The 26,272-nt window shown below is 43.3% G+C and overlaps 3 protein-coding genes and 1 long non-coding RNA gene across 5 annotated transcripts; 3 read left to right on the plus strand and 1 right to left on the minus strand.

The window, feature by feature from the left end:
• Window positions 1-1,914: 1,914 nt before the first annotated feature.
• Window positions 1,915-6,182, plus strand: ostm1 (osteoclastogenesis associated transmembrane protein 1). The gene is made up of 6 exons (XM_088362025.1): window positions 1,915-2,345; window positions 2,476-2,590; window positions 2,856-2,953; window positions 3,034-3,144; window positions 3,465-3,630; window positions 3,862-6,182. Exons 1-6 carry the CDS (start codon window positions 1,962-1,964, stop codon window positions 3,918-3,920), a joined length of 933 nt encoding a protein of 310 aa, XP_088218151.1. The 5' UTR covers window positions 1,915-1,961; the 3' UTR covers window positions 3,921-6,182.
• A 32-nt stretch (window positions 6,183-6,214) lies between these two features.
• On the plus strand, window positions 6,215-11,874 carry LOC148381962 (dynein regulatory complex protein 1-like). 2 transcript variants are annotated; one of them, XM_088362028.1, is made up of 15 exons: window positions 6,215-7,692; window positions 7,817-7,865; window positions 8,065-8,192; window positions 8,271-8,449; window positions 8,524-8,661; window positions 9,181-9,267; window positions 9,335-9,457; window positions 9,547-9,668; window positions 9,828-9,962; window positions 10,189-10,516; window positions 10,776-10,862; window positions 10,929-11,006; window positions 11,067-11,170; window positions 11,288-11,440; window positions 11,518-11,874. In XM_088362028.1, exons 4-15 carry the CDS (start codon window positions 8,273-8,275, stop codon window positions 11,672-11,674), a joined length of 1,689 nt encoding a protein of 562 aa, XP_088218154.1. In that variant the 5' UTR covers window positions 6,215-7,692; window positions 7,817-7,865; window positions 8,065-8,192; window positions 8,271-8,272; the 3' UTR covers window positions 11,675-11,874. The 2 variants fall into 2 exon arrangements, with proteins under 2 accessions (XP_088218154.1, XP_088218153.1); XM_088362027.1 differs by having other exon boundaries at window positions 6,215-7,865; window positions 8,266-8,449.
• On the minus strand, window positions 11,209-12,443 carry LOC148381963 (uncharacterized). Its single transcript, XR_015854387.1, has 2 exons — window positions 11,530-12,443; window positions 11,209-11,426 (listed from the first exon to the last, which is right to left on the minus strand). It is a non-coding gene; the product is annotated as an uncharacterized LOC148381963 (long non-coding RNA).
• On the plus strand, window positions 12,030-15,902 carry wdr21 (WD repeat domain 21). The gene is made up of 13 exons (XM_088362029.1): window positions 12,030-12,447; window positions 12,522-12,607; window positions 12,711-12,868; window positions 12,938-13,020; window positions 13,146-13,227; window positions 13,327-13,473; window positions 13,640-13,689; window positions 13,786-13,865; window positions 14,097-14,189; window positions 14,283-14,380; window positions 14,567-14,731; window positions 14,802-14,916; window positions 15,014-15,902. Exons 1-13 carry the CDS (start codon window positions 12,326-12,328, stop codon window positions 15,232-15,234), a joined length of 1,500 nt encoding a protein of 499 aa, XP_088218155.1. The 5' UTR covers window positions 12,030-12,325; the 3' UTR covers window positions 15,235-15,902.
• The last annotated feature ends 10,370 nt before the right edge of the window (window positions 15,903-26,272 follow it).

The raw sequence follows: 26,272 nt of genomic DNA on the forward strand, positions 1-26,272 counted from the left end.
GGAAACAAATCTTAATAAAAAGTCTGTTTTCTAAGTACCGCGCGGTGTGAATTCTTAGAAAGAGCTGACTCGGCAATGTACTTTTTTCCTGTGCCTGTCGACTGTGTTTGTCGACTGTGTCGCGACAGCCATGTTTGCGGAGTTCATCCCGATGAGGTTTTACACAGAGGAACGTAATACTGTGCTTAACTTTTGTGCAGTTTCCTACTAAATTCCCTTAAGAACGTGTTGATCAGCTTAGCGGGCATGAGCGCGAGCCGTCCATTCTTGCGGGTGATTTTCTGCACAATAACGGACATTAAAGTATACAGCCTATATTTTACACAGAATACCTCGGATTGTAAGTACAGGTAATTTTTTTGGGTATAATTTGCTGCACTTTTACTTATAAAATCAAGAGAAAGTTCAACAGCTATGTATAGTTCCTCAAGAGCTCTCATCATCATCATGTATTTGATCAGTCTAATTGATGATTTTTGTCCTCTTGGTTCCTCTGTCTAGCACATGCTAATGAATGCCGGCATCCGACAATAACGGTCATCTCCAGTAATGATATGCGGATTTTTTTTTTCCTACATGGTGTGCTCCTGATTAGAGCCGCAGAGGAAGAGAGCCAAATAACGCTGTAATCATGACGAAGTCCACCACTGCCTTAGCTGTCATACTAATGTCCAAGTTACTCCTTTAAATAATGATAGTGTCTACAATAATGAGAATGGTTGCATGCTCTTTCCAACTAAGAGGTAGGCCTCACTTTGGGCAAAGATAAAGGAACGAGGCCACGTCTGAGCAATTAGTCGGCGGATAGAAGAGTTAATGAGCTGCTCTCGTTGTCGTGTGCAGCATTTCGGGGGATATACCCTTATATTTACCACTCAAGTGGCGCACGGCCATTAGAATAGGCGGACGATGCCACGCGGGTCCTCTTCCCCCTTATTTTCATTAGGCCCCGATGACTGCAGAATTGATGCGGCCTGAGACTTATCAAAAGCTACTAATTTCACATTAGCGGCCATTGACTGCCGCGGCTTGATTCGAGGGCTTTGTGACAATTATCACAATCAGCGCAGGGGCCTGAAGCATTTAAGATGACTGATTATTTGATGCAATGGTGTGGTGGTGAAAAATAGATAGATAGACAGATGGATAGACGGATAGATAGATAGATAGATAGATAGATAGATAGATAGATAGATAGATAGATAGATAGATAGATAGATAGATAGATAGATAGATAGATAGATAGATAGATAGATAGATAGATAGATAGATAGATAGATAGATAGATAGATAGATAGATAGATAGATAGATAGATAGATAGATAGATAGATAGATAGATAGATAGAGATGGACGGATGGACGGACGGACGGACGGACGGACGGACGGATAGAAGTTTGCTATTGTATTTTAAGAAAACATTTTTGTTAACCTTGAAATTACATAGTCCCTGCGATTGGCTGGCAACCACTTCAGGGTGTCCCCCGCCTACTGCCCGATGACTGCTGGGATAGGTTCCAGCACGCCCGCGACCCCCGTGGAGACAAGCAATACAGATAATGGATGGATGGATGGATGGATGGATGGATGGATGGATGGATGGATGGATGGATGGATGGATGGATGGATGGATGGATGGATGGATGGATGGATGGATGGATGGATGGATGGATGGATGGATGGATGGATGAAATTACATAGAAATTAGCAGGACATTAATAGCATCTGACAATCATATTCAGGTTCCTAAAAAAACAAGCATTATACAGTATTCTGAACTCAACTCACTCTGTAAAAAAATGAAAATAAAGATTAAATAATATAAATACAATGATATTACATTTTGGTATGCAAACTGCGTACTGGTTTTGGCTTTTACCCTGAGATCTCGCGAGACTTCTCCCAGTCACATGATCCCGCTAATCCCAAACACGGAAGTTGTGGGTTCCCTGAGGCAGACGAATGTACTTCGACGCATTTAAGATATCGAACATGTTTCTTAATTACCCAAATTTCTTTTTAACCGCGTGGTCGTTATATATTTGCTCCGTTGCGCCTAGCGAAGGAGCTAACGCCACACTTTCCGTTTCAGTTGCGGCGGAGCCGCCCGTTTTTCTGCCGGCGACGGAGGACGACTCTCCCGCCCCCTTCAACTTGATGTCCGCTTTCCCGGACGACTTGGAGGTGAGCGACTACTGCAGCGAGCTGCTGAGCCTATTTGGCCAGCGCTATGAGACCTATGTCAACTGCCTGGTTACGTCTGCCCGGCCGGTTAAAGTTTGCCAGAACTGCTTCGGCGCCTACGGCATGTTGGTGAACACCTACATGAACATCTCCTCGGAACAGGTACCGCAACAACAATGTCCTTGGAACTGTGCGTCTCATGAGTTACTGTGGTCTTGTGACATTTCTTCCCTAAGGGGGCAACATTAATAACTCTGCTTGGTTTGTTGTTTTTGGTGCTGAATGTATTCAGTTGGGTCCTGGCAATGAGAGCTGCAGGGACAGCCTTCTGCGCAGTGACCGTCTCATGCTGGTCTATCTGCTGTTTAACAACCTAAAGGACATGTGGACCAAATCTGCCTGTGACAGTACGTGCACACAAACGCGACTGTAAATGCAAGACTCACTTCTCCTATAGTGAGGATCACATGACTATTAGAGACAAAGCATGTGACTTTTCTTACTTCTGCTCTGTGCAATGATGGCTCATTGTTTGCATGTTTCCCGTCTATTGGGCTATCTGGCGCTTTATTTTTGGTAAGATTATGTTGAAATGAATTCACATTGTTTTGGGCACACATGCACACTTGATGGTGAATGACAAAGCTCTTGCTTTTTTTTTCCTCGATGTAGACTGCATCAATGATGGATTCCAGAGTCTCACCAATGACACTCTGTACTTCATGTCCACTCTCAACCAAACTCTCACCTGCTTTGATATGTATCAACAGGTACTCACTTGCTTATTCACACATTCCCAGATTCACACACAGAGATGCAATGTCTCACCCCTTTTGGCATGTCTCCACAGGGGAACCACACAGAGCTGTGTAAAAACTGTAAGAGTGCATATAAGGTCCTCAACGAGCTTTACAGCCGCATGGAGAAGAATGACACCATGTGTATTGACATTGAGGATGGGGTACGTACGTGGCTAAAGTGGCCAAACAATCAAACTGCTCAAAGATTTTTTTTTTTGCCTTGGGATTTGAATGTGATTAACATTTCCCAAAGTCTTAGCTCTTTTTTTGCTGTTTGTTGCACATTGTGGCGGTGCGCAAGCTGACCGCACCGCAGCATTACTGTCTCACTTTTAATTCCAATATTGTGATTTTGAAGTGTCACCACGTCATTCGCATACGCTGGCATTTCCAAAAAGACGACCACCAAGATAGGCGGACTGATTAGCAACAATGTGTCATAGTCTCCGCCGCTTATTTTGGCACTCTGCCTCGTTCTCAGATGAACGTGACCCGCAGGCTGTGGAGTAAAAACTTCAAATGTTCCCTCCCCCGCGAGGAGACGGTGCCTGTCATCGCCGTGTCCGGCTTCATGCTCTTTCTGCCCATCATCTTCTACTTGAGTAGCTTCCTTCACTCGGAACAAAAGAAACGCAAGCTCATACACCGTGAGTAACCCGCTTAATTCCCCCATTGTTGCGCGCACATATTTTGACAGGGGTTTTGAAGGCTCTTTGTGGGCTGCTAAAATGAGTGCGGGGTTGTGTACTTGGACTGTGACAGTAAAGTTTTGGCCCTGCGACGGGACCGAGGTTATCAGTGAAGGGCGAACCTGACAAAATCATCATGAATTCAGCCAACACGAACAAATGACAACCCCTCCTCCCACTTTGTTGCAGCCAAGAGAGCAAAGTCGTACGCCGCCAGTCTGATGAACATTCAGGACAAGCAGAGCTGATGGCGGACGCCACTGAGGTGTTCCAAGTTTTGCACGTTTGGGAGGTTTGTGGTAAGAGCGGCTGTTACTCTAGGATGATTTCACCTGCTCAGTATTTCGAGGACCCGGACAAATTGAATGTTAAACACACTGAAGGTTGCAATGTTCACATTGTCCAAACTTTTCATTTGACTTTTTAATGCAGTTGTATATGTCATTAAATTAGGATGTTTTGACTTTACCGCTGTCAGTGAAGCATTTTTAGGAATAGCCATTTACGTACCGCCTCAACAGTTTGAATGTTTGCATCCTGGTGTGCAACTATTTATTTTTATTAATCTCCACAATCCTTACAATATATCAATCGTGATTAAATGTGAAAGAAATTAGTTAGCTCGGCTTTTATTGAGCCTTCTTTTTGAGTAAAATGTGAAACGTCAAAACCACTGAAGTGGTTTTTACCCTGCTATACTTTATGCTGCTGTAATTCAAAATTGATTAAATAGGAACGGATCCATGCTTTTAAATCCTAATATTAATTACATAGTTGCACACACAGCTGCACAAACATCCTCGTGTTTTTGTGCAAATGTGTGTGCGCACATTGTCACATGTGAGTCAGCGCTCTAGTTATGGATTGAGAAATGGGTTTTATGTCTTTAATGCAACCTGAGAGAGAGCCCGCTACAAAAATAAGAGAAGTACTCCATGTCCATTAGCGGTGACGCGGACATTTTGGCTAAATACAACCGCACGGACATAAGTCATGAGAGCACTCTGAATCATGCTGCCAAAATCAGTCTATTGTGGATACATCAACCTTTGAAAGTTGTTTTTTTCTTTGTTGAGCTTGTCGTTGGGTTCATTTCCTGGTATTTCTTTACGGCTATGTTTGGAGTGCTGGATTGATGAACATTAAGCACATTTATGTCATTGTTTAGTCACGCTATTAATAAGCCGGTAGTCCCTGGACAGATCGTTAAAAGCAGAATATATACGAGTTTAACAAATAGCATCCATGTGGTGGTGTTCTAACATAAATAACTAAATATAGCAGTACTCACAAGCATATATTCTTTATCCTTGCAAAATGCGACTTATTGAGCCACTTTCAGTAATTGAGTAAAACTGTTTGCCTTACTATATTATACTGCAGTCTAGTGGTCAAACGTTGCGCATACCAGAAGAAGCTGTAATGAAAAACATTTTCCCCACCCCTCCACTTTTTTTTAATTATATTAATACTCTTTTTTTTTTTCTCATATATACATTATAGAGTGTTGGTTTCTCGATTAAAAAACAAAAAAAACACGCAGCTTCCGCTGCACTGCGTCAGCCCGAGTGAGTCCGAGGTGCAGAGTTCCTAAAGCGGCTCGCCTTTCACACAGCGGCAGCCCTTGTTCCAAACTCTCGCATGGGGGTGGGCTTTTCCTCCATCATTAGCGGCTAATCTAACAGCAGGATAAAGATACTTCACCCAATAATCTCCTCCGCCACACACACCCTCGTTAAAACACTTTTCTTGGCTTCTTGGTCTGATGGAGCGTAGCCACTGGGGCCCATCAGCTCGCCGCTAAGAGCATTACGCGCACACCGAGTCATATGAGCCCCTTCAGGGCGGCGTGTTGCGTGAAAATGCCGTGTGCTGGCCGGCTTGGTGGTGACAGTTTAAGATTCCCACTAAACTCTGCCGTTTGATTCGTCAAGTGAGATGATAAGCCTTTAAATAAACACAATTGTATTAGTTGATAACAAACAGTGACGTAAATGTGTTATTTAGTTTAAATCGATTGAATAAAAATTATTTAATATGTAAAAGCTGAAATAATTCAATGTTGTCCATTAAATATAATATACAGTTATACCGGCGATAACAAATAAAACTTCCACATTCGAAAATGTTCTGTATAAACTACATAACATAGTATTTGACTATTATAGTTATGCTGCCATTTTGTTGTTTTTATTTTATGTTTATGAATTTGTGTATACAAAAAAAACACATATTTGAAATGTCATTGCAACAAAGACTGCCTTAGTTGAAACAGTGAGTGACTTTTGCCAGATTTATTGCTGTTTTGCAATAAAAAATAAAATCCAGGAGTAATCGGCCTAATTCCTCATATAATTCTTCATATAATAATTGACCACCTAATCCACTAACAGTTTTGATATTGCAATGTGACCACCACATCATTCTTGTTCTGCTTCTGTTGCTGGATTATAAAAGTGCTGAGATTTATGTTCAGGTTTTAGTGTGAACAATAAACACTTGGAAAATCATTTGTAAATCTCAAATGGCCTCTTCATTCACTCCTATTGTTTTTGAAAGCTTTTGTTGACATTGTTTTTTTTTTTCTTGCTTTCTAGTACAAGCGTGACTGGTATCTGGAACTGTTCATAATTCCCTTCAACCTGACTAAGGCGCTAGTTTCAGCTAAAGAAAAATGGTAGGTAGGTTTTGTGTTCTTTTGGTGATGAGTAGTCTTATTCTAACATTCTCCCAAACACGCCAGAAAATGTGTCATGTTTGATTTAGAAACAATACTGCTCATCACCAGAAGAGCACCATACCTGAAGTGAAGCATAGTGGTGGCAGCATCATGATTTGGCACTGTATTTTTTTTTTCTCACCTGGTGTTGGGGCCTTAGATAAGGTGGAAAAAATTATGAATAGTTCTGTATCTCAGGTAAGATTATGAAAACAGTTCAAATTTATTTGGGCTTAATCAGATGCACTTCAAATGGTGGCAGGTGTATTCATGTTTAACTTGAGTTTCAATGTATTCATTCTCAACAGCCATAGCCCAATCTTGAGGGTGCACATACTTTTGCAACCACATTCTTTCAGTTATTTTTACAGGGTGTGTAGACTTTTCTATCCACTGTATCTCATTGCTTTGTCATGCCAATATCAAGAAAGTGTTAGTTGGTGTTTAGGTTGTGGCATAAGACCTGGAAGCCTACCATCAGCCGCAGCGTCCCCCCCTAAGATGTCAGTTAACTGGCTGTAGGTGACCTTTAGGCCGCACACCTCTCAACGCCTGAGCCATGAATATGATTCTTTGTCGACTAAGAAGTAAACAAATGCCCCCGCGGCTTGGATTTAGCACACACACGCGTGCGCGCATTCGTCATGCACCTGCGAGCGGGGGTCAAAGTCTGTCAATCCCAAGATTATGGTATTAGGCTAGATTATAGAATCACTCTCTTATGGCAGTCATTGAGTTTGTAATCTCAGCTCCATACAAAAAAAGGTGTTCACGCTTGTAAGAAAAAGAGACGTCCTGCTCCCTCGTGGTCCCTCGCTTGCACAAAGGTATTATGTCAAGTCAGCTGTTGGTGACATCGCAGATGTTGGATCATATGTCAGAAACCTTTGCTACCCGGGGGACCACTTGAGGATAAAGCAGCGGCTGAAGGGCACGAGCGTCTGACCCCCTTGTGTACCATCATCTTGTCAAGACAGTGAGCATTTGGGCAAGTGGGCTTCTGTTTTTGATCAGGTACACTGTTGATATGTGGTTTATTTTGAGACAATACCGCTATCTACAGACAAGTGTTGGTATTGCAGATTTTGCTCAAAAGGAAAGGGTGAAGGCAGCGCTCGGTTGCCATAGCAACAGGTCGCAAAACGCAGCCCCGCGATATTCTGCAGGAATCTGCACGCTTCCTAATTCGTCATACCGTGAATATTTTTTAATTGTCAAAACATAATTATGGAAAAAGTAAAGGCTGCTGGGAAGACGTGTGAAAACTTGGATGTTTCTGAAATTAAAGACTCGGAAAACAGGTAAATTGGGTCGTTTTGTTCTAGCACTTTATTTAGAATTTATTTTGCAAAGCCAAGTGTATATTACTGCGCTAACACGTAAATGCGGAATCAAATGGCCTTCTGTCACTTTGTGCACATGGAGAGTGTCCACGCAGGAGAAGCCACCTCCAGCAGAAGAGCAACATGCAAAGGTTGGTAAATTGGGAACTACTCTTAGTAGTAGTACAAATTAATAAATCAATTAATAATAAAGGCTAGCATAATACCTATTTGGAGTTATATGTTATATGCATTTGTGTAATGTCGTACTTATATAATGGACATACATAATATAATTTATGAATCAACCTATGTAGTAGATAGCTCTATAAAATGTTTTATTTTTTCCAGCCGTGCATCTCCGGGAAAATGTCCAAGCTGGAGAGAGATTTGCTGGCATTAGTGACCGACATCCAAGTTGCAGCTGACGCCAAAGAATCCATGCGACGGGAAGAGTTGGAGGAAGCTCGCAGGAAACGGTCAGTTTTCATTTTGCCAAAGAATAAGATTGACACCCGTGTGTCCTTCCTCATTGTGGCCTTCTCGACTCAGCACAGAGATGCTGGAAAAGGAATTCAAGTCCAGCCAGGAGAAGTTTGAGGAGATAACCAGCAGGTGGTCGTTGGCTGAGCAGACCGACATCCCTCATGAGCTGCAGGAAACGCTCAAGTGGCAGCAGCTCCTGTGTGCAGAACTCATCGAGGACAAAAGGAAAGTCATCAAAGACCTCCAGCAGGTAAGAGAACGACATAAACTACGTCAGCCCACTGGTGCCAGGGCTCCATTGACGACAGCGATGTCATTGAGCAGGAGTTGAAGAGTGGAGACGATTTCTACGTGAAGGACTTGAGGAGGCAGGCGGAGGAGATTGATCAGATGATGCAATGCTCTGAAGAGCTCATCACGACTCTGACTCAGGCCTACAGGGAGGAGCTGGATGAGATTGAGGTGCAGTCATGTCATGTTCACTTTTATGGAATTGGCATCAATGTTATTATCATCCATCCATCTTCTTCCGCTTATCCGGGGTCGGGTCGCGTGGGCAGCAGCTTTAGGAGGGACTCCCAGACTTCCCTCTCCCCAGCCACTTCATCCATCTCATTCCGGGGGATCCCAAGATGTTCCCAGGCCAGCTGAGAGACATAGTCCCTCCAGCGCGTCCTGGGTCGTCTACGGGGTCTCCTACCGGTGGGACATGCCCGGAACACCTCCCCAGGGAGGCGTCCAGGAGGCATCCTGATGAGATGCTCGAGCCACCTCATCTGGCTCCTCTCAACATGGAGGAGCAGCGACTCTACTCCGAGTCGCTCCCGGTTTTTTGTTATTATCATTGGTCATGTAAAAAAATGAAATAACTAAAACTATGGTCAAGAAAACATTTTAATTACATGAGCAGTCGTGATGGCACCTCACCTTCTTGCTAGCTGGAATATGTGCTCTTTGTTATTGACACTTACCTTTTTCCAGAGCGTGTACCAGCGGGAACATGAGGTCTTGCTCACAAAAGACCAGAGCGAATGGGAGCAGTGCCTCAAGGAGCTGTGGGACCAGCAGGTTAAGAGACTTTTACATTTTCTAACGCATGGGGTGCACGTGTAAATGAGCGATGGTGTGTTTGCAGCAAAAGAGGCTAGCAGAGAGGAAGAGGACAGTGGAGGAGTACGAAGCCAAAATTTACAACCTGTCGATGGATCCCGAATACAAATATGATGCGTGGAGGGCCGAACACTTCGCTAAGTGTCAGGTAAGGAGATAAATTGTGTGAGAATTAATTTATATGTACCAATGTGATTGATTTTAACGAGTAGAGTTGAACACTTCTATTTTTTTAAGGCTCTCGAGAGGGAACATGACCAAATGCTGGCCAACAGCCTGCTCAGCAGTATTAACTACATCAAAGATAAGGACGACCGAGAGATGTACAACTTAAGCCACATGAAGAAGAGAATCCTCAAGTAAGTTAAATGCTCATGTCACTCTACAGTGAGGCCACGCCCCTTAAAGGCACACAGCCAACGCTAGTCATCGCTCGTAATCAAACTTTCATTGTTCTTTTTTTTTTTTTTTAAATGAATAATAACGACAAAACAAAGATTGTACACGTTGTGTTCCAGGCTGCAGACAGAGCTGAAAAACCTGAGGCGCACTTATGCGAGCAGCAAGATACAATCAGAGAAGCAGAGCGCCCATTTGACTGATGACTACAAACGCAGCATCGAGAAATACAAGTGCATGCAGCAGAGAATCAAGTGAGAGATTAGAAATTAGGATTGAACCATTTCGGGGGAAAAAAGAAATGCGTTTTATTTCCTTTCAATATTATGATGGCAATTAAACATAATTATCTTTTTTTCCAAGATCCTTTTTACAATTTTTGAGAAATTGCAATCTACTAAATTACAATGCCCATTTGATCATTTAGCCCTCTGAAAGATGCATTCCTTTTCTTAATTGTTATCTTCATTCATCCTTCAGACACTTTGCTGTCACTGATTCCAAACAATTTAAGGACACATGGAAGATGCTTGACAAGGAAGTGAGGCAACAAGCTGAGAAGGCTTTAGTCATCGACTCCATGATTTACAAGCAGCTCCTCGGTCTGGCATGGCCGAGACCGCGAGCGGCCTCCTCCTTGGGTCTGTGTGGTCCAGACCAAATGTGGAAACAAGCCAGTGTGGAACAGACCGGGCTGCTGCCTGAAAGCTCTGCTGGAACAGACGCAGCTGCTACGTCATTGGAGGAGGAGGACATGGTGCCCTTGGAGACCATGAAGGAAATCATGGAGTTGCTGTGTGATGAATTGGTGAGCCCCACACAACACAGATTTTTTTTTCCCCAAAGCTGAAAATGTCTATCTGAAATATTTTCATCCTGCTGTTACAATAAGTCACTTTTACGTAATATACAAAGAGTTGATTTTTTTTAGGCATCTTCCACATCTTGTTCAATAAGTTCTACCAAAAGCTCAGATCTCGTGGGCATGGATAAATTTACTTTACACTAATCCAATGTCACACTCAGCATTTTTTCAGTGTATCTTTTTTCTGTGTGCTCTGTCTCAGGGCTTCCTGACGAAGGACAGACTCCAGTTCTTGGCAACATTGGACAAGAAGGAACAGAAATTTGTGAAGCTAGAAACTCTTCTCGAGGTAAGTTCTTGTCAACCTTTTTACTGCCCAGACATCACAGAAGTCTTTTTTCTTGCCCCCAACCAGATTTTTGGCATGGAAGAGGAGGATTTACCCAGGTTGGCTAACTTCATTCTCAAGTACCAGCAGAGGGAGAAAATTGAGGTGAGGAGTTTTCTGAACTATGAAAGCAATTGGCCTTTTCAACAAACGTACTTCTTGTAGGGTTGTTCTGCTGACTCAGAAGGAGGCGCCAGTGGCTCGGCGTGTAATCCAAATCACATCTTGTCTGCTTTTAAGGACTTCTTGAAGCATCAGGGCCGATTCAGGTTAGCTAAGAACAGCCTCAAGTAGTAAACTTCATTGCTCATGTATTTATCAGCATGTTTATTATTGGTGTTGTAGGATTTGCAGCTGGAGCTAACATTTATTTTTGTTGTGTGAAGAAAGAGCCATGCCACTGGGCATCCCCGCTACTGGAGCGCAGACATGTGGGACTCCTCAGCGGACGAAGCCTACTGGGAGAGTTTGGCCAACATCATCACAGAGGATAAACTCAAAGTGTGGGAAGTGACGGAGATCACTCTGAAAAAGCGCATGTGAGTAAATAAGTGGCATACATACAAATCCATTTGCACAACCAAATCTTAAAGGGTTGCCTTCCTCTGTCTTCCAGCGCTGTTCTCACCAAGATCTCCGATCTTATCCCTGAAATTAAGAGCCTGGAACAGCAGAACGCAGAACTTCGCATGCTCCTGCAAGAGTCTGTCAACTCAAATCCTGACATGCTATGTACCAGGAACCAGAATTGCTGTCAAAATAAACAACAGTAAAATATATATATATTAAATTTGTTTTTACGTTTCAGGGCACAGCACAAAATAACTAGGATTGCATTTTAGTCACGTTGTGAATAACCTATTGTGAAAACTCATACTACACCGGACGTAAAAATGTAAACAAATGCATTACATACGTAATAACGTGCCACTTGAAATTATTTTGGGGACAATATTTTTTTATTACATGAATAAGTTGTCACATTGAATTTTTTCCCCAATATTTAACAGAATAAACAAAATCCACATCTTAGATTCAATAAAATGTGAAAAACAACAACCAATGAAAATCATCTACGTCACGCAGTTGTTAATGATTAACCAATGACGATCACTTCAAGGTGGGACCAAATGACGGAAGCTCACTGACCGGAAAGCTAGTTTTCCTCTCTTCGAAATAACTTGAAACTACAAAATCGTCCAAATCTTTGACACTGTATGTATCTTACCAATAGGTAAATAAAATTTACCACTTGTGGTTTATTTGCTGCCGCTAAGTTAGCCGAAGAATCACACAAACTCTTAAACTTCGGGTAAAGAAGGCTAGCTCCACGCTGGAACACGCGACGTTGTGCTGCAATGGAGTGAAAACATAAACAAAAACGACAACGTGGCGTCCATTCGGTTTGGACCAAAAGTGCAGGGATGAAGAAGTGGAACTGGAAAGAGGACAGACGAGTCCAACGAGGACAGCAAGGTTACACTCGTCACCCTGGACGTGGACGCTACCGGGGAAGACGACGGTGGCGATCATCATGGGAAGACAGGTGATGCGTTTTGGGGCTAGGAAATATCTATTTTCCAGAAAATGCAAAATGTCGTGCAAATTCTGAATCCTCAGGGACGGCTATGACGCTGCAGGGCCTTCTTCCAGAACATCTGACAACGAAATCAGCTCTTCTTCCTCAGACAACAGCGTGGCGCCAGGTTGGTACCAGACATCCCCAAAATTACTCTTACAAAGAGTAATCCCTGACTTGATCTTGAATATACACAACATGCAAAAAACATGAGCCTTTTTCACCATCAGAACTACCAGGTTTCTACTTTGACTCGGAGAAGAACAGATACTTCCGCTTGTTGCCGGGTAACAACAACTGCAACCCTCTAACCCGGGAGCAGCTGAAGAAAAAGGAACAAGAGAAAGAAAGAGCCAGGATGCTCGAGGAGGATGGCAAGGCCACAAAAGTATGACAACGTACATTATATTCATATTGAGCAAATCCAATGAGTGTTAAAATGTTTTCTTTCTTCTAGAAAGCACCGAGGGCAGGGCTCAACGCTTCCTTGCTTCTACAGAATAGACGTCTCGGGCTGCTAGCTGAGATGTCCTACTACAGGTACTGTATTGTTGGTGTCTTTTGTCAACATTGAAATTTGTTAGAACATTTGTGTCACCACAATGATTAATAAATTAAGATTTTTATTTTGGAGCAGTTTAAGGGGTTAAACAATGAGCTTTCAGGCAGGTCCACGAGTGTAGGATCAGCACCATGAGATGCCGCAAGCTGGACCATCAGAGCGCAGACAACTTCAGGACTATTATGGTCAGTGAACGCACCAAAGCAAGATCCTCCTATGAACCTGCAGCGGGGGAACCAAAATTTGCCAAGTGGATTTCAGCTTCTTTTTTTTTTCTCCTGTAGGCCGACTCCACGTGCGAGCAAGTGTTCACCGTTAGCGACATGTCTTATGGTGGCTGCAAGTACAGCTGCTTGGGCTTCAGCAGAAGCAGAAGCGGTGGACCGCTGACTGTCAAAATGTGTGACAACCCCTACTTCACCAATTACAAGGTGAGAATATTAAAGAGGATTGTTGATGTCAAATGACTTTTCAGTCGGATGTGATAATTAGAACATAAAAACCTCAGTTGGTACCTGATAATGTAATCAGTGAGTATCCCTCTTAAAGTTAAAGCCCCAATGATCGTCACACACATCTGGGTTCCATATGTTTCAGGTGAATTCCCTCTGCTGGGCGTCAGTCAACCATCTCGACTCTCATGTGTTGTATCCTCTGGATCGTTAAATATATTTTGTATGTTTTACTTGTGTTTTGCGTCAGCCCATATACAGCGCTCCTTAACTGAAGCCTCAATTGTCCAGACTATGCTTGGTGGGGGTCGCAAACAGGCTTGGCTCCATCACTTTGCTCCCAACGGCACTCTTCAGCAACTCTGACTCAAGTTACATCTTTTTTGTTTTTTTTCCATTATTATTTTTTATAATTCTGGCATCGAACTTGCCTTTTATTGTGGTTTATATCAGATTAGAAGTTGCAAGAGCTGTACCTAATAGTTTGTGTAAGAGTTAAAAGTGTTAGGAAATAGCTCTCAACCAAAGTGAGCTCAGAAAACATTTTCTGCATAGACTGGATGTGCAGGTGTACCTAATGGAGTGTCTCCTTTCATCCACAGATCAGACAGGGATGTGCTGCAATTTTAAGATCCCCATGGCCTGGTGCTGCGCTTGGTGTCTACATCCGCAGTTTGAGAAGTGGTTCAGTGCAGGTCAGGGTCACAAAATATTTCATACTTTTATTCATGTCATTTTTGTAGCAATATGTGCACATAATCTAAAGGCGCGATTGCATTTGTTGGCAGGTTTGTCCTATCAGGTAGTCCTGCAACAAGCCGTCTCAGGCAAAAGACAAACAATCAGCGTCGACAGCGACATCTTGGCTCAGCAGTTTTGTGTTGGAGTGAGTTTGCCTGTTTTTTTTATTTTTTTTTTATTTTATTTTAAGCTTTATTCTTGTACGCCGTGTCAGACAGGATGCACACGCATACTGACATCTCAACTGATTGTGAAAATGTGAGCCAGTCCAATTTGTCCAGATTGTCCATTTGTGTGGAGCCAGCTTTGACATGACGAGTAATCCACGCAGGTCCCCTTGCTGTTCAACGGCTGCCGGTCGGGGGAGATTTTCAGTCTCGACACGCGGAATATGAGAGGCAGTAAGGCGACAAGCTTGAAACAAGAATCGGCCATCACGTCGCTACGCGTATTGCGGGACGAGAACTACCTGCTTGCTGCAGACATGTCAGGCCAGGTCAGGAATGGTGCTTTTGTCACACCTTCACCGCAGCAACATCACAAGCTGCGTGTGATCTCTGTTCCAGATCAAGCTGTGGGACATACGGGCTAGGAAGCCAGTACAGGAGTACCGGGGCCACTACAACGAGCACGCCGCCCTCCCCATCCATGTTAGTGAGCCCGAGGGCCTTCTTTTGACTGGTATGTCACAAAAGCACTCACGCGCTAACTGAGAATGTCAAGATACTTGTACTTCCTATCACTACGTTGCAATGAGATTCTTCTTTTTGCCCACAAGTGGGTCAGGACTGCTACACAAGGTTCTGGAGCCTGCGGGACGGCCACCTTCTAAGGACCATCCCATCGCCCCACCCGGCCGCCAGCGACGCCATCCCCAGCGTGGTCTTCTCCTCCAGCCTTGGTGGCCGCACGGGGGTCCCTGGCCTGCTGATGGCTGTCAAAAAAGACCTCTACTATTTCCCCTACAACACGGAGGAGACAACGCCACAGGAAGTCTGACTGAACACGACACGTAAATCTGCCTTTACAAGGAATGTAGTCATTTGAAAAGAGAGTTTTTTGCAGCACTGTTGTGCCGAGCTGCAATTTACTGAGAGCTAGTTCTTAGATTTGATGATCTTAGAGATGGGTTCTTTGTATTCTAAAACAGGAAGAATACTTGCAACGTTTGCGAAAACATAGTTGAATGAGCAAATAAAAAAAAATAAAAAAGCATCTTTTTAAAAAGTGACAAATTTAATTTCCAGTCCAGAGCATGGTGCTAACTGCTCTTTGTGTCATTTAGTTTAATGCTTACTTTTTGTTTTGATATGGTATTTTGTTTCAGCATTTTTTTGTTTGTTTTTAATGTCTTTTATGTTAAAAACCAATGTTTTTTCAGGTTAAAATAATTAAAGCTATTTCCTCTGACATCATGAAACTACAGATTTTTTTGTCATCAATATAAGTCCCAGAAAACTCTGAAAATGCAATGTATACTTGACAGATACACTGAGGACATGTCCCCCCCAAAAATTACTTAAAGGCAATGTCAGAAATGTTCCAGAGACTGGTGTGTCAATTTGATGTTTTTTTTAAAATAAATTTGTTCTTTTTTGTTAAACTATTGTTGAGTTTTGTTCAAGATGTCCGTCGTTGAGCAAAGAAAATAAAGATGTGGAGTAATAGTTGTTCTTTATTTGCAAGATTTTGGGTTGCTTCACGGCAGTCAGTACAAGTGCACTTCAGCAGATGAGAACAACCACGTCAGACTCCAGATCAGAAGGTTTTATACTCTTCGCAAGCAGGAATATGGAAGGGAAGAAAAGGGAGGGGAAAAGAAGAAAAAACATATCCTCATAATATCTTGCTATCTACTGAATGTTTTGTATCAATATGTTAATGCGTTAATGAGCTCTGCCTTATGTGTAATGGAAAAGTTACCAAGCTGTTTGTGCCATGTCTGTGCTCTGATGGAGCAACTCTGTTTGTATAAATTAATATAGAATTAATATAGAATATATTAATATACATTATATATATATATATATATATATAAAAAAAACTTTTCCTCACCCCCCATGGGTGGTCTCTTTTTCCCTTCAAGCTCGGGTCCTCTACCAGAGGCCTGGGAGCTTGAGGGTTCTACGCAGTATCTTTGCTGTTCCTAGTACTGCACTTTTCTGGACTGAGATGTCAGATGTTTTTCCTGGGATCTGTTTCAGCCACTCCTCCAGTTTGGGGGTTACTGCCCCTAGTGCTCCAATGACCACAGGTACCACTGAAGTCTTAACTCTCCAGGTCTTCTCCAGCTCTTCTCTGAGCCCTTGATATTTCTCAAGTTTCTCATGTTCCTTCTTTCTAATGTTACCATCATTTGGGATGGCTATGTCAACCACAACGGAGAGTTTGTATATATATATATATATATATATATATATATATATATATATATATATATATATATATATATATATATATATATATATATATATATATATATATATATATACACACACAAAGACAAACTAACAAAGTGTGGCATGAACACGGGAATATTGGAACATGATAAACGGCCGGTCACTCTAACTTGTGGCTCTCAATTACAGGAGTAATCAGTCCGTTACACAAAGAGCGGAATCAAAAAACACAACATCCATAAACCATGTAAAACGAACACAGATGATACACGTGCTTATGTCGGGGTTGGGGGAAGAGTGGTGGCTGTAGGTATGAGAGTATCAATGTCCGTGCAGGTGTCATTAGAATGTGCGGCAGAAATTTGTACCAATTGGATGGGAGTTCGTAATTTGATCCATATCAGTGGAGAAACGATAAAGAGAGCAAGAGCATAAATACCTAGCATTAAGAGAGTAAATGAGGGAGGACGAGGTGGGGGTTGCAAAAAGTGATACATGATCAAAAACTTCAATGTCAGCAAGAAACCGCCGTGAGGAGGAGGTCTCGCCTCAATTCTCCTGTTCAACTTGAGTGTGTGAGTGAAAAACCTGCGGCATACTATAATGCAGGAAAAGGCTCACACGGTCCCTTTGCCTTAGGTGACCAAAATGTTATCAATAACATCAGTCCGAGATAACACTTGCTCGTAGTAGTTCAGCCGTTGGGGGCTTGGCACGCCCACTGGTGGAGGGTAAGCACAGGTCTTACCCCCTTTGCAGCTCTGCTCCGTCCGGAAGGAACCTGAAAACGTCTGCTGTACAGTCTTTGTCTTCAGTGGCTCAGGGTAGACTACCTGGCCACCAAAGGGAAGAGGATTATTCTGCCTCTTTTTCAATTGGGAGTGGGGACGCTGTCGATGGCGGATCTGCATCTTTGCAAGAATCCTTCACAGGGGCACACTGGGATAGATGTTACCACGTGTCTCCTTTGCCCCTGCGATGTGTGCTCCACCACTGCAAAGGGTCCAGTCCACCGAGACTCTGTCCACTTTCTCTTCAGGACTTTCAGCCAGATAGTTGGGGTGATTTGGATCTCGGTGGCCCCATTTGGGTCCGCTGCAGCGTGCTCAGCAAACCACCATCTGGATCAGCAACTGGAAGGGCCGAAATTGGTCCAGGAAAGTAGCGACCTTTCTGCAACTCAAAAGGGGTGTGCCCAGTTCGGGCATTAACAGACATATGCACACACATCAATGCAAGAGGGAGTGCTTGAACCCAATTCAAATTCAGTGTATCTTTCAGTTATCTATGTCTCATGTTCAATTCATGTTCAAATCATTCATCATTTTCCCAAAATGGGACAACTGCTAAATTTCTAAATATTTATATTTAATAACAGGCCTTCACACTTATGTAATTTTACACCATTCACTTTCTTCTTCTTCTTCCTCTTCTATTTTATTCTCCTCACTTTTCTGTCCTTCAACTACTTCCACATAATTCAACCGATTCACTCTATTCCACTTTTGACGTATTCCAAATATTCACGAGATGAGGGCTTCCGTTTTTCTCGTTCCGAAAATTTTCCGTTTACGCAAAATTCGCAGATTTACAACAAATTTTTCCCAATTCATTCTTAATTGCACATTCAACATTTCACATTTACGTCATTCCAGTTTGAAAGTCACATCATTCAGCACATTCAAATCACATTCGGAAAGATTCTCGACATTCTCAAAATTGCCAAATTAAAAAATTTCACGTTTTCACAAAACTTCACAAAATTTCGGTTTTCACCTCTAATTTCTACATTTTTCAAGTAATTCAACTCATTCTAACATAATTCTGCAGCATTCCCCCAGACATTATTCAGTTTCTTCGCCTTCAGACGCAATTTCTCCAGAAATCGTTTTTTCTAGTTATTATTATTCTTTTTCAAACATATTCCCTATTCCTTGTAATTGGTTTATTTATCTCCTACATTAAATTACCTTCTAAATATTTGTTGCTTATCTTGTAGCTGTATTATTGATCACCGTTCGCAGTTTGTCTTAAAAAAAAAGTTAAACCTTATCATCCCTAAATTGTTACTACGCAATGTATCCATTCCATGTTGTTGCCTCTCATTCACTCCCTTCCTGTCGAGATCCTTCTTCTGCTCCTTACATCACTGTATGTCAAATACATTTGAAAAAACATTGAATCTCATAATTTACAAATTGATTCTACTTACTCATTTACACTCACCCTCCCCCCTTTGACACATTCATACAATGTGTTAAATTGTGCCATCAGGGATCAAAAGGGACCAACAAAGCGTGCCGGCACAGTATCATACTGATTGTAGCTGGACTAGCTGATCCAATCGTGTCCAGTCATAGGACTGAAACGGGCCTTCCACATTGAACCATTTTGTCATCAAATCCTAGGTATTCCAATCTGTACTATACTTTCAGGTGAGAGGAATTTTATCCTCTATCGTGATCACAACACCCCAACTCCAAACTATCTTGGCCAATCATATTGCGCACGCACACACCCCCACACTCACAGACACACGGGCGTCCATTCATTCACCCTTACAGCTCAACTCTCATCCTACAACAAGCAAATTTAGATGTAAGTGAGCAAGCAAACATTGAATCCTAAAAATAATTCTACCTGTTTGGACAGTCTCGCCAATTAGCTCTTTCGTAAATACATCAATCCAAGTTTCAATAAAATTATCAATAAATATTTCTACTCGAGAGGCTATGTATGGGTCTGTGTTAGGGGCAGCAACAGATGGCTCCCCAAAAAATTATCCTAATCAATTATTCTCAAAAAGCTAAGAAAGAATAATCTGACTAATTCCTCTGGCTCTTTACTTTTTTTGATGTTTTACTTTGTCATGTTGTTAACTGTCGCTTTTCATGCATAATTAATTTAAAGGTCAAAAGTTCTTACAGCCCTTTTAACTCTCCTTTTAATGGACACAACTCTCTGACAACATAATTTCCACTGAGGTGTAATTAACTAATAACTATTGTATTGATTAGGTACATTGAGCAACCTAGCTTCCTTTTGACTGAATTCAATTGGGTCCAAATGTCTTATTCCCAATTTAAAAATTTTACTTGGCTAAATTTCAACTCCTTTTAAGTTTGACGAGCCCAAATATCTGATCCCACTGCTTGTTTCGTACCGTTTTAATATACTATCTGTATTATCCAAATGTATTCCACACATTATTCCCATATTATCAAAACTCCTCAGTTATGTCAAACTCAGTGCCAAGCAAGCTTCCATCCACTTTGACCTAAGCCCCACCAAGTTTGGTAACGCTTCAGCAAGGAGTCCAGTTCGGTTGTTCGACACTTGATGTTTCACGTGTCTTTCGCAGCACCTCATTGTCTCAAGTTCTGCTTTAGTCATCTTAGAGCCAACCTGTCCAACACTCTTGATTGAGTCAATTTCCCAAAATGTCCATTTTCATCTTTTGAGTTCCTCCACCTCTCAATAGCTGTGCTCATCTCTGAGGATGAAGTTTTTCCTCCGGGAAACAGTGCTTGCCTCCCCCGAAGCACAAAAACAGTCTTTCTTTGTCCTTGCAATGCTCAAAGCCAGGGACCGTTATCTTGTTGGTCAAGGCTGCAGGTGGAGTCTTGGGATCGAGTTCCAGGGCACTGGGAGAGACAGACTGGGACACCAACCTCATAAGATTGTCTACAAATTTAGTTGCCATTCATTCCCAAGTAACTTTTGTTTATCAAATTCTCCTAGTGACATTGATCTCTTTTGCATACTGTAAGTCCTGCAAACTCATTCTGTTTAAGCTATATTTTAGCTGACGGTTATATTGTCAATTAACTCATCTTGTGTCTGTGTTCCAAATGTAGTCTTAATTTGTTCTTTTCAACTCTTGACTGCCTAATATTTCCAGATATCAATATGATAAATAGATCAATTGGATTCGTGCTGCAATTCACAAGCAGACCCCCCTTGCTCCAACTCAGCTCATTGTCTAGCTCCAGAAAATTCCTTGAACTCCCAGCCGGAGCCCTTATCCGATTCCTCCCTTCCTCTCCTATATTATTGTTTCAAAAGCCTATCCAACCTTCTTTCGGAAATTATTATTGTATCGCATTATAAATAAAAATATATAATGTGGGCGTTCATTTGTCATGAAGCAGAATGGAGCAGGGCGACCAAATGCAGCTTGGACCAGGGTTTATTGAGTAAACTCAAGAGGCAAACTATAGATACTCGACTAGGGACATGAATAACGGAACAGAAAGACACGGAGATGAGAGACAAGAGACAAGAACAATCCGACAGGGGTGGGACACGCAGACAGGACTTATATACGCGACAGGTAGCGAGAGGCAGGTGACTGTGATTAATACATAGATTGAGAGTAGACACAGGAAGGGAGGGGCGATCACACAGACACTGACAGAATTAATGACAACCTACACATAATGGACTGACCGGGGGCGAGTTGTGACATTGTTAGGCCCACAGTTACACATAGTATTGCAATGATTAGTCCAAGCATGCTTCTTTCACACCTGTTGGCAAGCAGTTAAACGTTCATCGCTCTGGGCGGCGGTTTCAAAAGTCAATGTCATGTATCAATTATTTGCCTGTCATCATTCATTCTCCCATCATCCTGTCTTAGTCTCACTCGCCATCACACACGGCCCCCAGAGCGGGCACACCCTGAGACGAACTAGCCCGAACTAGAGAGGGCCCGGCATTGCAACATCGATACGTCACAGACGATCATGCCGCCGGCCCGCACGCGCACAGCATATGACCACGCGCAGAGACCAGGCCACACGTCCCGGGAGGAGCATATGCACACTCATCAGCCTCCCCCGCTCAAACCATAGACCAACTTCCCTCCACTGGAGCCATGCTGTACCAATCACTCATTCAAATAAAGACACACATGGGGATCCCCAACTTCTTCACACGCGCGCACAAACACATAGTAGGACGACAACAGACTGACATTCATATTTCACAGACATCACGCACAAACACATAACAGCAGTCAATTCTTCCAATCTGATAACCAATTTAGCTTCAGTTTTTTGTAACAATGCCACACATCAGTTTTGTGATCATCAGTAGGGAAGTGTCCAGATCTTTGAAAGTTCTTTATCCAATCAGTCATTTATTTTTGTTTTTCATCGTGCGCTTTTGGCGGAAAGTTTTCCACTTGAATTGCAACAGCAGCACTCAGTTGAACTCGCACACTCTTATCTGCCAATGGGAATGCTTTCAAATCTAACCAATCTTTTTCCGCGATCAAATTCACCTTCCATTTTCATAATTAATCCAAATTAGCACTATTAATAATATGTAACAGTAATAACAACAACTGTAACAATTATGTATAGACAACTTCAACAATATCACAACCAGACAGTCAAGGGCTAACGCCCTAAATATGTCTGCTCTGCTTTATAGCAACAGAGCCAACATCCTATAACCGGCCCTCCACAATAAAGACAATACATGAGCACAACAGCACAAAAACACTCACAAATGACACAACATAAAAGAAAACCCCGGATTCCCCCTCGGAGGTTTTAACACAATAAAAAGAAAATTCCGGATTTCCCCTCGGAAGTTTTAACACAATAGAAAGAAAACTCCGGATTCCACCTCGGAAGTTTTAACACAAAAGAAAGAAAACTCCGGATTCCCCCTCGGAAGTTTTAACACAATAAAAAGAAAACTCCCGATTCCACCTTGGAAGTTTTAACACATTAGAAAGAAAACTCCGGATTCCACCTCAGACGTTTTAACACAATTGTTGGAATAATTCAGGTGAAGTCTTGGCCTGCCAGACCTGGAGGCCTCGTCTTTACGGGTTTATGACTTTCCTTTTATCTAGGTTCTTCCTCTTTAGTGACAGGGATGTCTTTTGATCCCTGTCAGCCATATGTATCCTTTCTGTCCTTATGTTGTCTGTGTGTTTTGTTCCTGTAAGAGCCCTTCTCTAACAATGAGCAGAGCTTATTTGCATAGGCGAAATGTTCTTTGTTTGGTTCAAAGGAACTTCATTCCTTTTAGTTAACTGTAGGTTTGGTTCATAAATTGTTGTTGCTCAGAACTGTTTTTCTTTGTTAAGTGTTTGAAGTAGTTGCATATAAGTTATCCCATATTTACTCAATGTTTGTTTAAGGAACTGCATACCAGTTACCTCACACATTTACTAAATGTGTGTTGAAGTGTTTAGGACAAGTTACTTATTATTATTGTGTGTTAATTTACCAAGTAGATAAAGTTAGCAAAGGTTTAGTTGCATTGTTCCACAGGAAAGCGGCAATCAACGTGATTCAAGTTATCTGATCACAGTCGAGGACGAGTCAGCCAGCCAGGGGAAGACAGCTAGTTGAGGAAAGAGGACAGACTCTGCGGGGGTCACGGGCCGACAATGAAGTGCTAATTGACACCACACTACATTCCTTAACTAATCAGCATTGCTACAGCCACAATCTCCCCTCCCTTTAGTGTAGCGACACCTCTGTAACCAGGGCAACCAAAACCTTAAAAAGAGGGGCACGTGGAGTAAGGACTCAGAATTGATGGAGATTGTAACTGAGGTTCCTTTCTCTATCGTTCTCCTCACGAGTAAACCTGTTCTGGTTGTCTTCTCCTCTTCGTTCCAGCATGTGATTTAATGTCTGATCGTACTTAGACCTGACAACAATAGAAACAAAACTCCGGATTCCCCCTGGGAAGTTTTAACACAATCGAAAGAAAACTCTGGATTCCACCTCGGAAGTTTTAACACGATAGAAAGAAAACTCCGGATTCCACCTAGGAAGTTTTAACACAATAAAAAGAAAACTCCGGTGTTAGAGTGGTGCTCACTCTAACTTATTTTGTAAGAACCACACGGGAGACAGTATACCCTTTTAAACACTTGCAAGTGGAGAGTCATTTGTTGCTGTGCATACAGCGATGATCGAATGAGGTCTGACTTTTATACAGACGACTTTTACTAAGTTTTGCATCTGTGGAGAACGGGCCGGGAGAAAAGCTGTCCAGAGGTGTGCAAACCGTACCGCGCTGTACGATCACACTCTGGTCCAGCCCTGACAACTCTGGCACAAGTATATACAGATTTCTGAAGAAGCATTCTAATCGGGTAGAATACCAGAACAGCCAAATGCAACACGAGCTGACAGACACCTGCGGTCAACACTGCGTGTATTATTTAAAGGCCCAGAGACATCCCTTTTTTTTATTTCAATTAGAACAGAATTTGATAGAATGTATAACGAGAATACATTTGCCGCATTGGAAATTAAAAATGAACACCGATTACTAAGAATAAAGCTAAAATTAAATGCCAGTTTATCGATCGGGTTCCGCACGCAGCCACACTGGTGGCGCCATTACTGTGACGTCACAAGTGGTGCATCCGGATCTCAACAAACCCAAACAACATGGCAGATGATAGCGACAGCTCCGTTTCTAGCGGCAATATTAGCATCATTTTATCCGATTCAGAAACCTCTTTTCAAAGTCAAAGTCAAAGTCAGCTTTATTGTCAATTTCTCCACATGCCAAAGACACACAAAGAAACCGAAATTTCGTTCCCCCCTATCCCACGGTGACAAGACATGGCCCACAACAGACAAACAAGTAAACAAGTATAACAACAGCGTGCTGAATAAATAATGAATAAATAACACAATAAATAAATAAATAAATAAATAAATAAATAAATAAATAAATAAATAAATAAATAAATAAATAAGAGGAGCAAAAAAGGAGCAAGTGCGCGTACAGCAGACATTCCAGAAAATAGCGCAACAGTGCCGCACGCTACGCAGAAGGGGGTAGCGAGTTCAGGGTCCTAACAGCCTGGTGAAAGAAGCTGTTGGCGAGTCTGGTGGTGCGGGACCGCAGGCTCCTGTACCTCTTCCCAGAGGGCAGAAGGTCAAACAAAGAGTGAGCCGGGTGACTCACATCTCTCGCAATCGAGGTTGCCTTGCGGGCGAGATGGGAAGTGTAAATGTCCTTCAGGGAGGGGAGCGAAGCACCAATAATCTTACCAGCCGTATTCACTATGCGCTGCAGGGCCTTCAAGTTCTGTTCAGTGCAGTTACCACCCCAGACAGCGATGCAACTGGTGAGGACGCTCTCAACGGTGCCACGGTAGAATGTAGACAGGACTGCCTGAGGAGCACATGCACGCCCGAGCTTCCGCAGGAAGTACAGGCGGCGCTGAGCTTTCTTTGCCAGTGACGAGATGTTTGCGGACCAGGAGAGGTCCTCACTGATGTGCACCCCCAGGAACTTGGTGCAGCTCACCCTCTCCACCACAGCACCATCGATGATCAGCGGCAGGTGTTTTGTGTGACCCTTCCGGAAGTCAACAACGATTTCCTTGGTCTTGTTGACGTTCAGCAGGAGGTTGTTGTCCCTGCACCACGTGGTCAGAAGGTCAACTTCCGACCTGTACCGAGTCTCGTCGCCCTTCGTGATGAGACCCACCAGAGTCGTGTCGTCAGCAAACTTCACTATGCGGTTGTTGCTGTAGGTCGCAGTGCAATCATGCGTCAGCAGGGTGAAGAGCAATGGACTGAGCACGCAGCCCTGGGGGGCCCCCGTGCTCAGCGTGATGCTGGCGGAGATTTTGTCGCCAACACGCACCACCTGAGGCCTCTGACAGAGGAAGTCCAGTAGCCAGTTGCAGAGGGAGGTACTGAGGCCCAGCTCGTCGAGTTTGCAGATGAGTCGCTGCGGCACAATGGTGTTGAAGGCAGAGCTGAAGTCCACAAACAGCAAACTCACATAAGAGTCCTTTCTCTCCAAGTGTGTGAGGGCCGAGTGGAGGGCAGAGCAGATGGCATCCTCAGAGGACCGCTTGGCACGGTACGCGAACTGGAAAGGGTCAATGGCGGGGGGGAGAACGGATTTGATGTGCTCCATGACAAGCCGCTCAAAGCACATCATGATGATGGGCGTCAGTGCCACGGGGCGGTAGTCATTGAAGCAGGACGGTGCAGGTTTCTTCGGCACAGGAACGATGGTGGCAGCCTTGAAACACGAGGGGACGATGGCCTGCTGCAGGGAAACGTTAAAGATGTCCGTGAAGACACCCGACAGCTCCCCAGTGCAGTCCTTCAGCGCTCGACCCGGGATGTTGTCAGGGCCCGCCGCCTTACGGGTGACAATAGCGGCAAGCGCCCTCCTCACACCGTCGGCAGAGAGGCGCAGGGGCTGCTCGTGTGGGGGGGGAGTGTTCTTCAGCGGGCAAGTGCTGTTCTGGGCATCGAAGCGAGCAAAGAAGCGGTTCAGATCGTTCAGCAGACGGACGTCGCCCTCACAGCTCCTCGGCGCGGGCTTGTAGTCCGTGATGGTCTGAATGCCCCGCCAAAGGCTACGTGCGTCTTTGCTGTCCTTGAAGTGGGTGGAGACCTTGCACGAGAACGCCTTCTTCGCTTCTTTGATGCCTTGGGACAGGTCGGCCCTCGCTGTCCTCAAGCCAGCCTCATCCCCCGCTCTGAAAGCCTTGTCCCTGGCCCTCAGCAGTCTGAGGACAGCCCCTGTCAGCCACGGCTTCCAGTTCGCTCGAGTGACGACGTATTTCGAGCAAGTCACATCATCGATGCACTTCGTGATGTAAGAGGTAACAGAGTCAGTATACT

This window comes from Syngnathus floridae, chromosome 19, assembly GCF_059516105.1.
Source record: "Syngnathus floridae isolate MCC-2025c chromosome 19, RoL_Sflo_1.0, whole genome shotgun sequence".
Lineage (NCBI taxonomy): Eukaryota > Metazoa > Chordata > Actinopteri > Syngnathiformes > Syngnathidae > Syngnathus > Syngnathus floridae.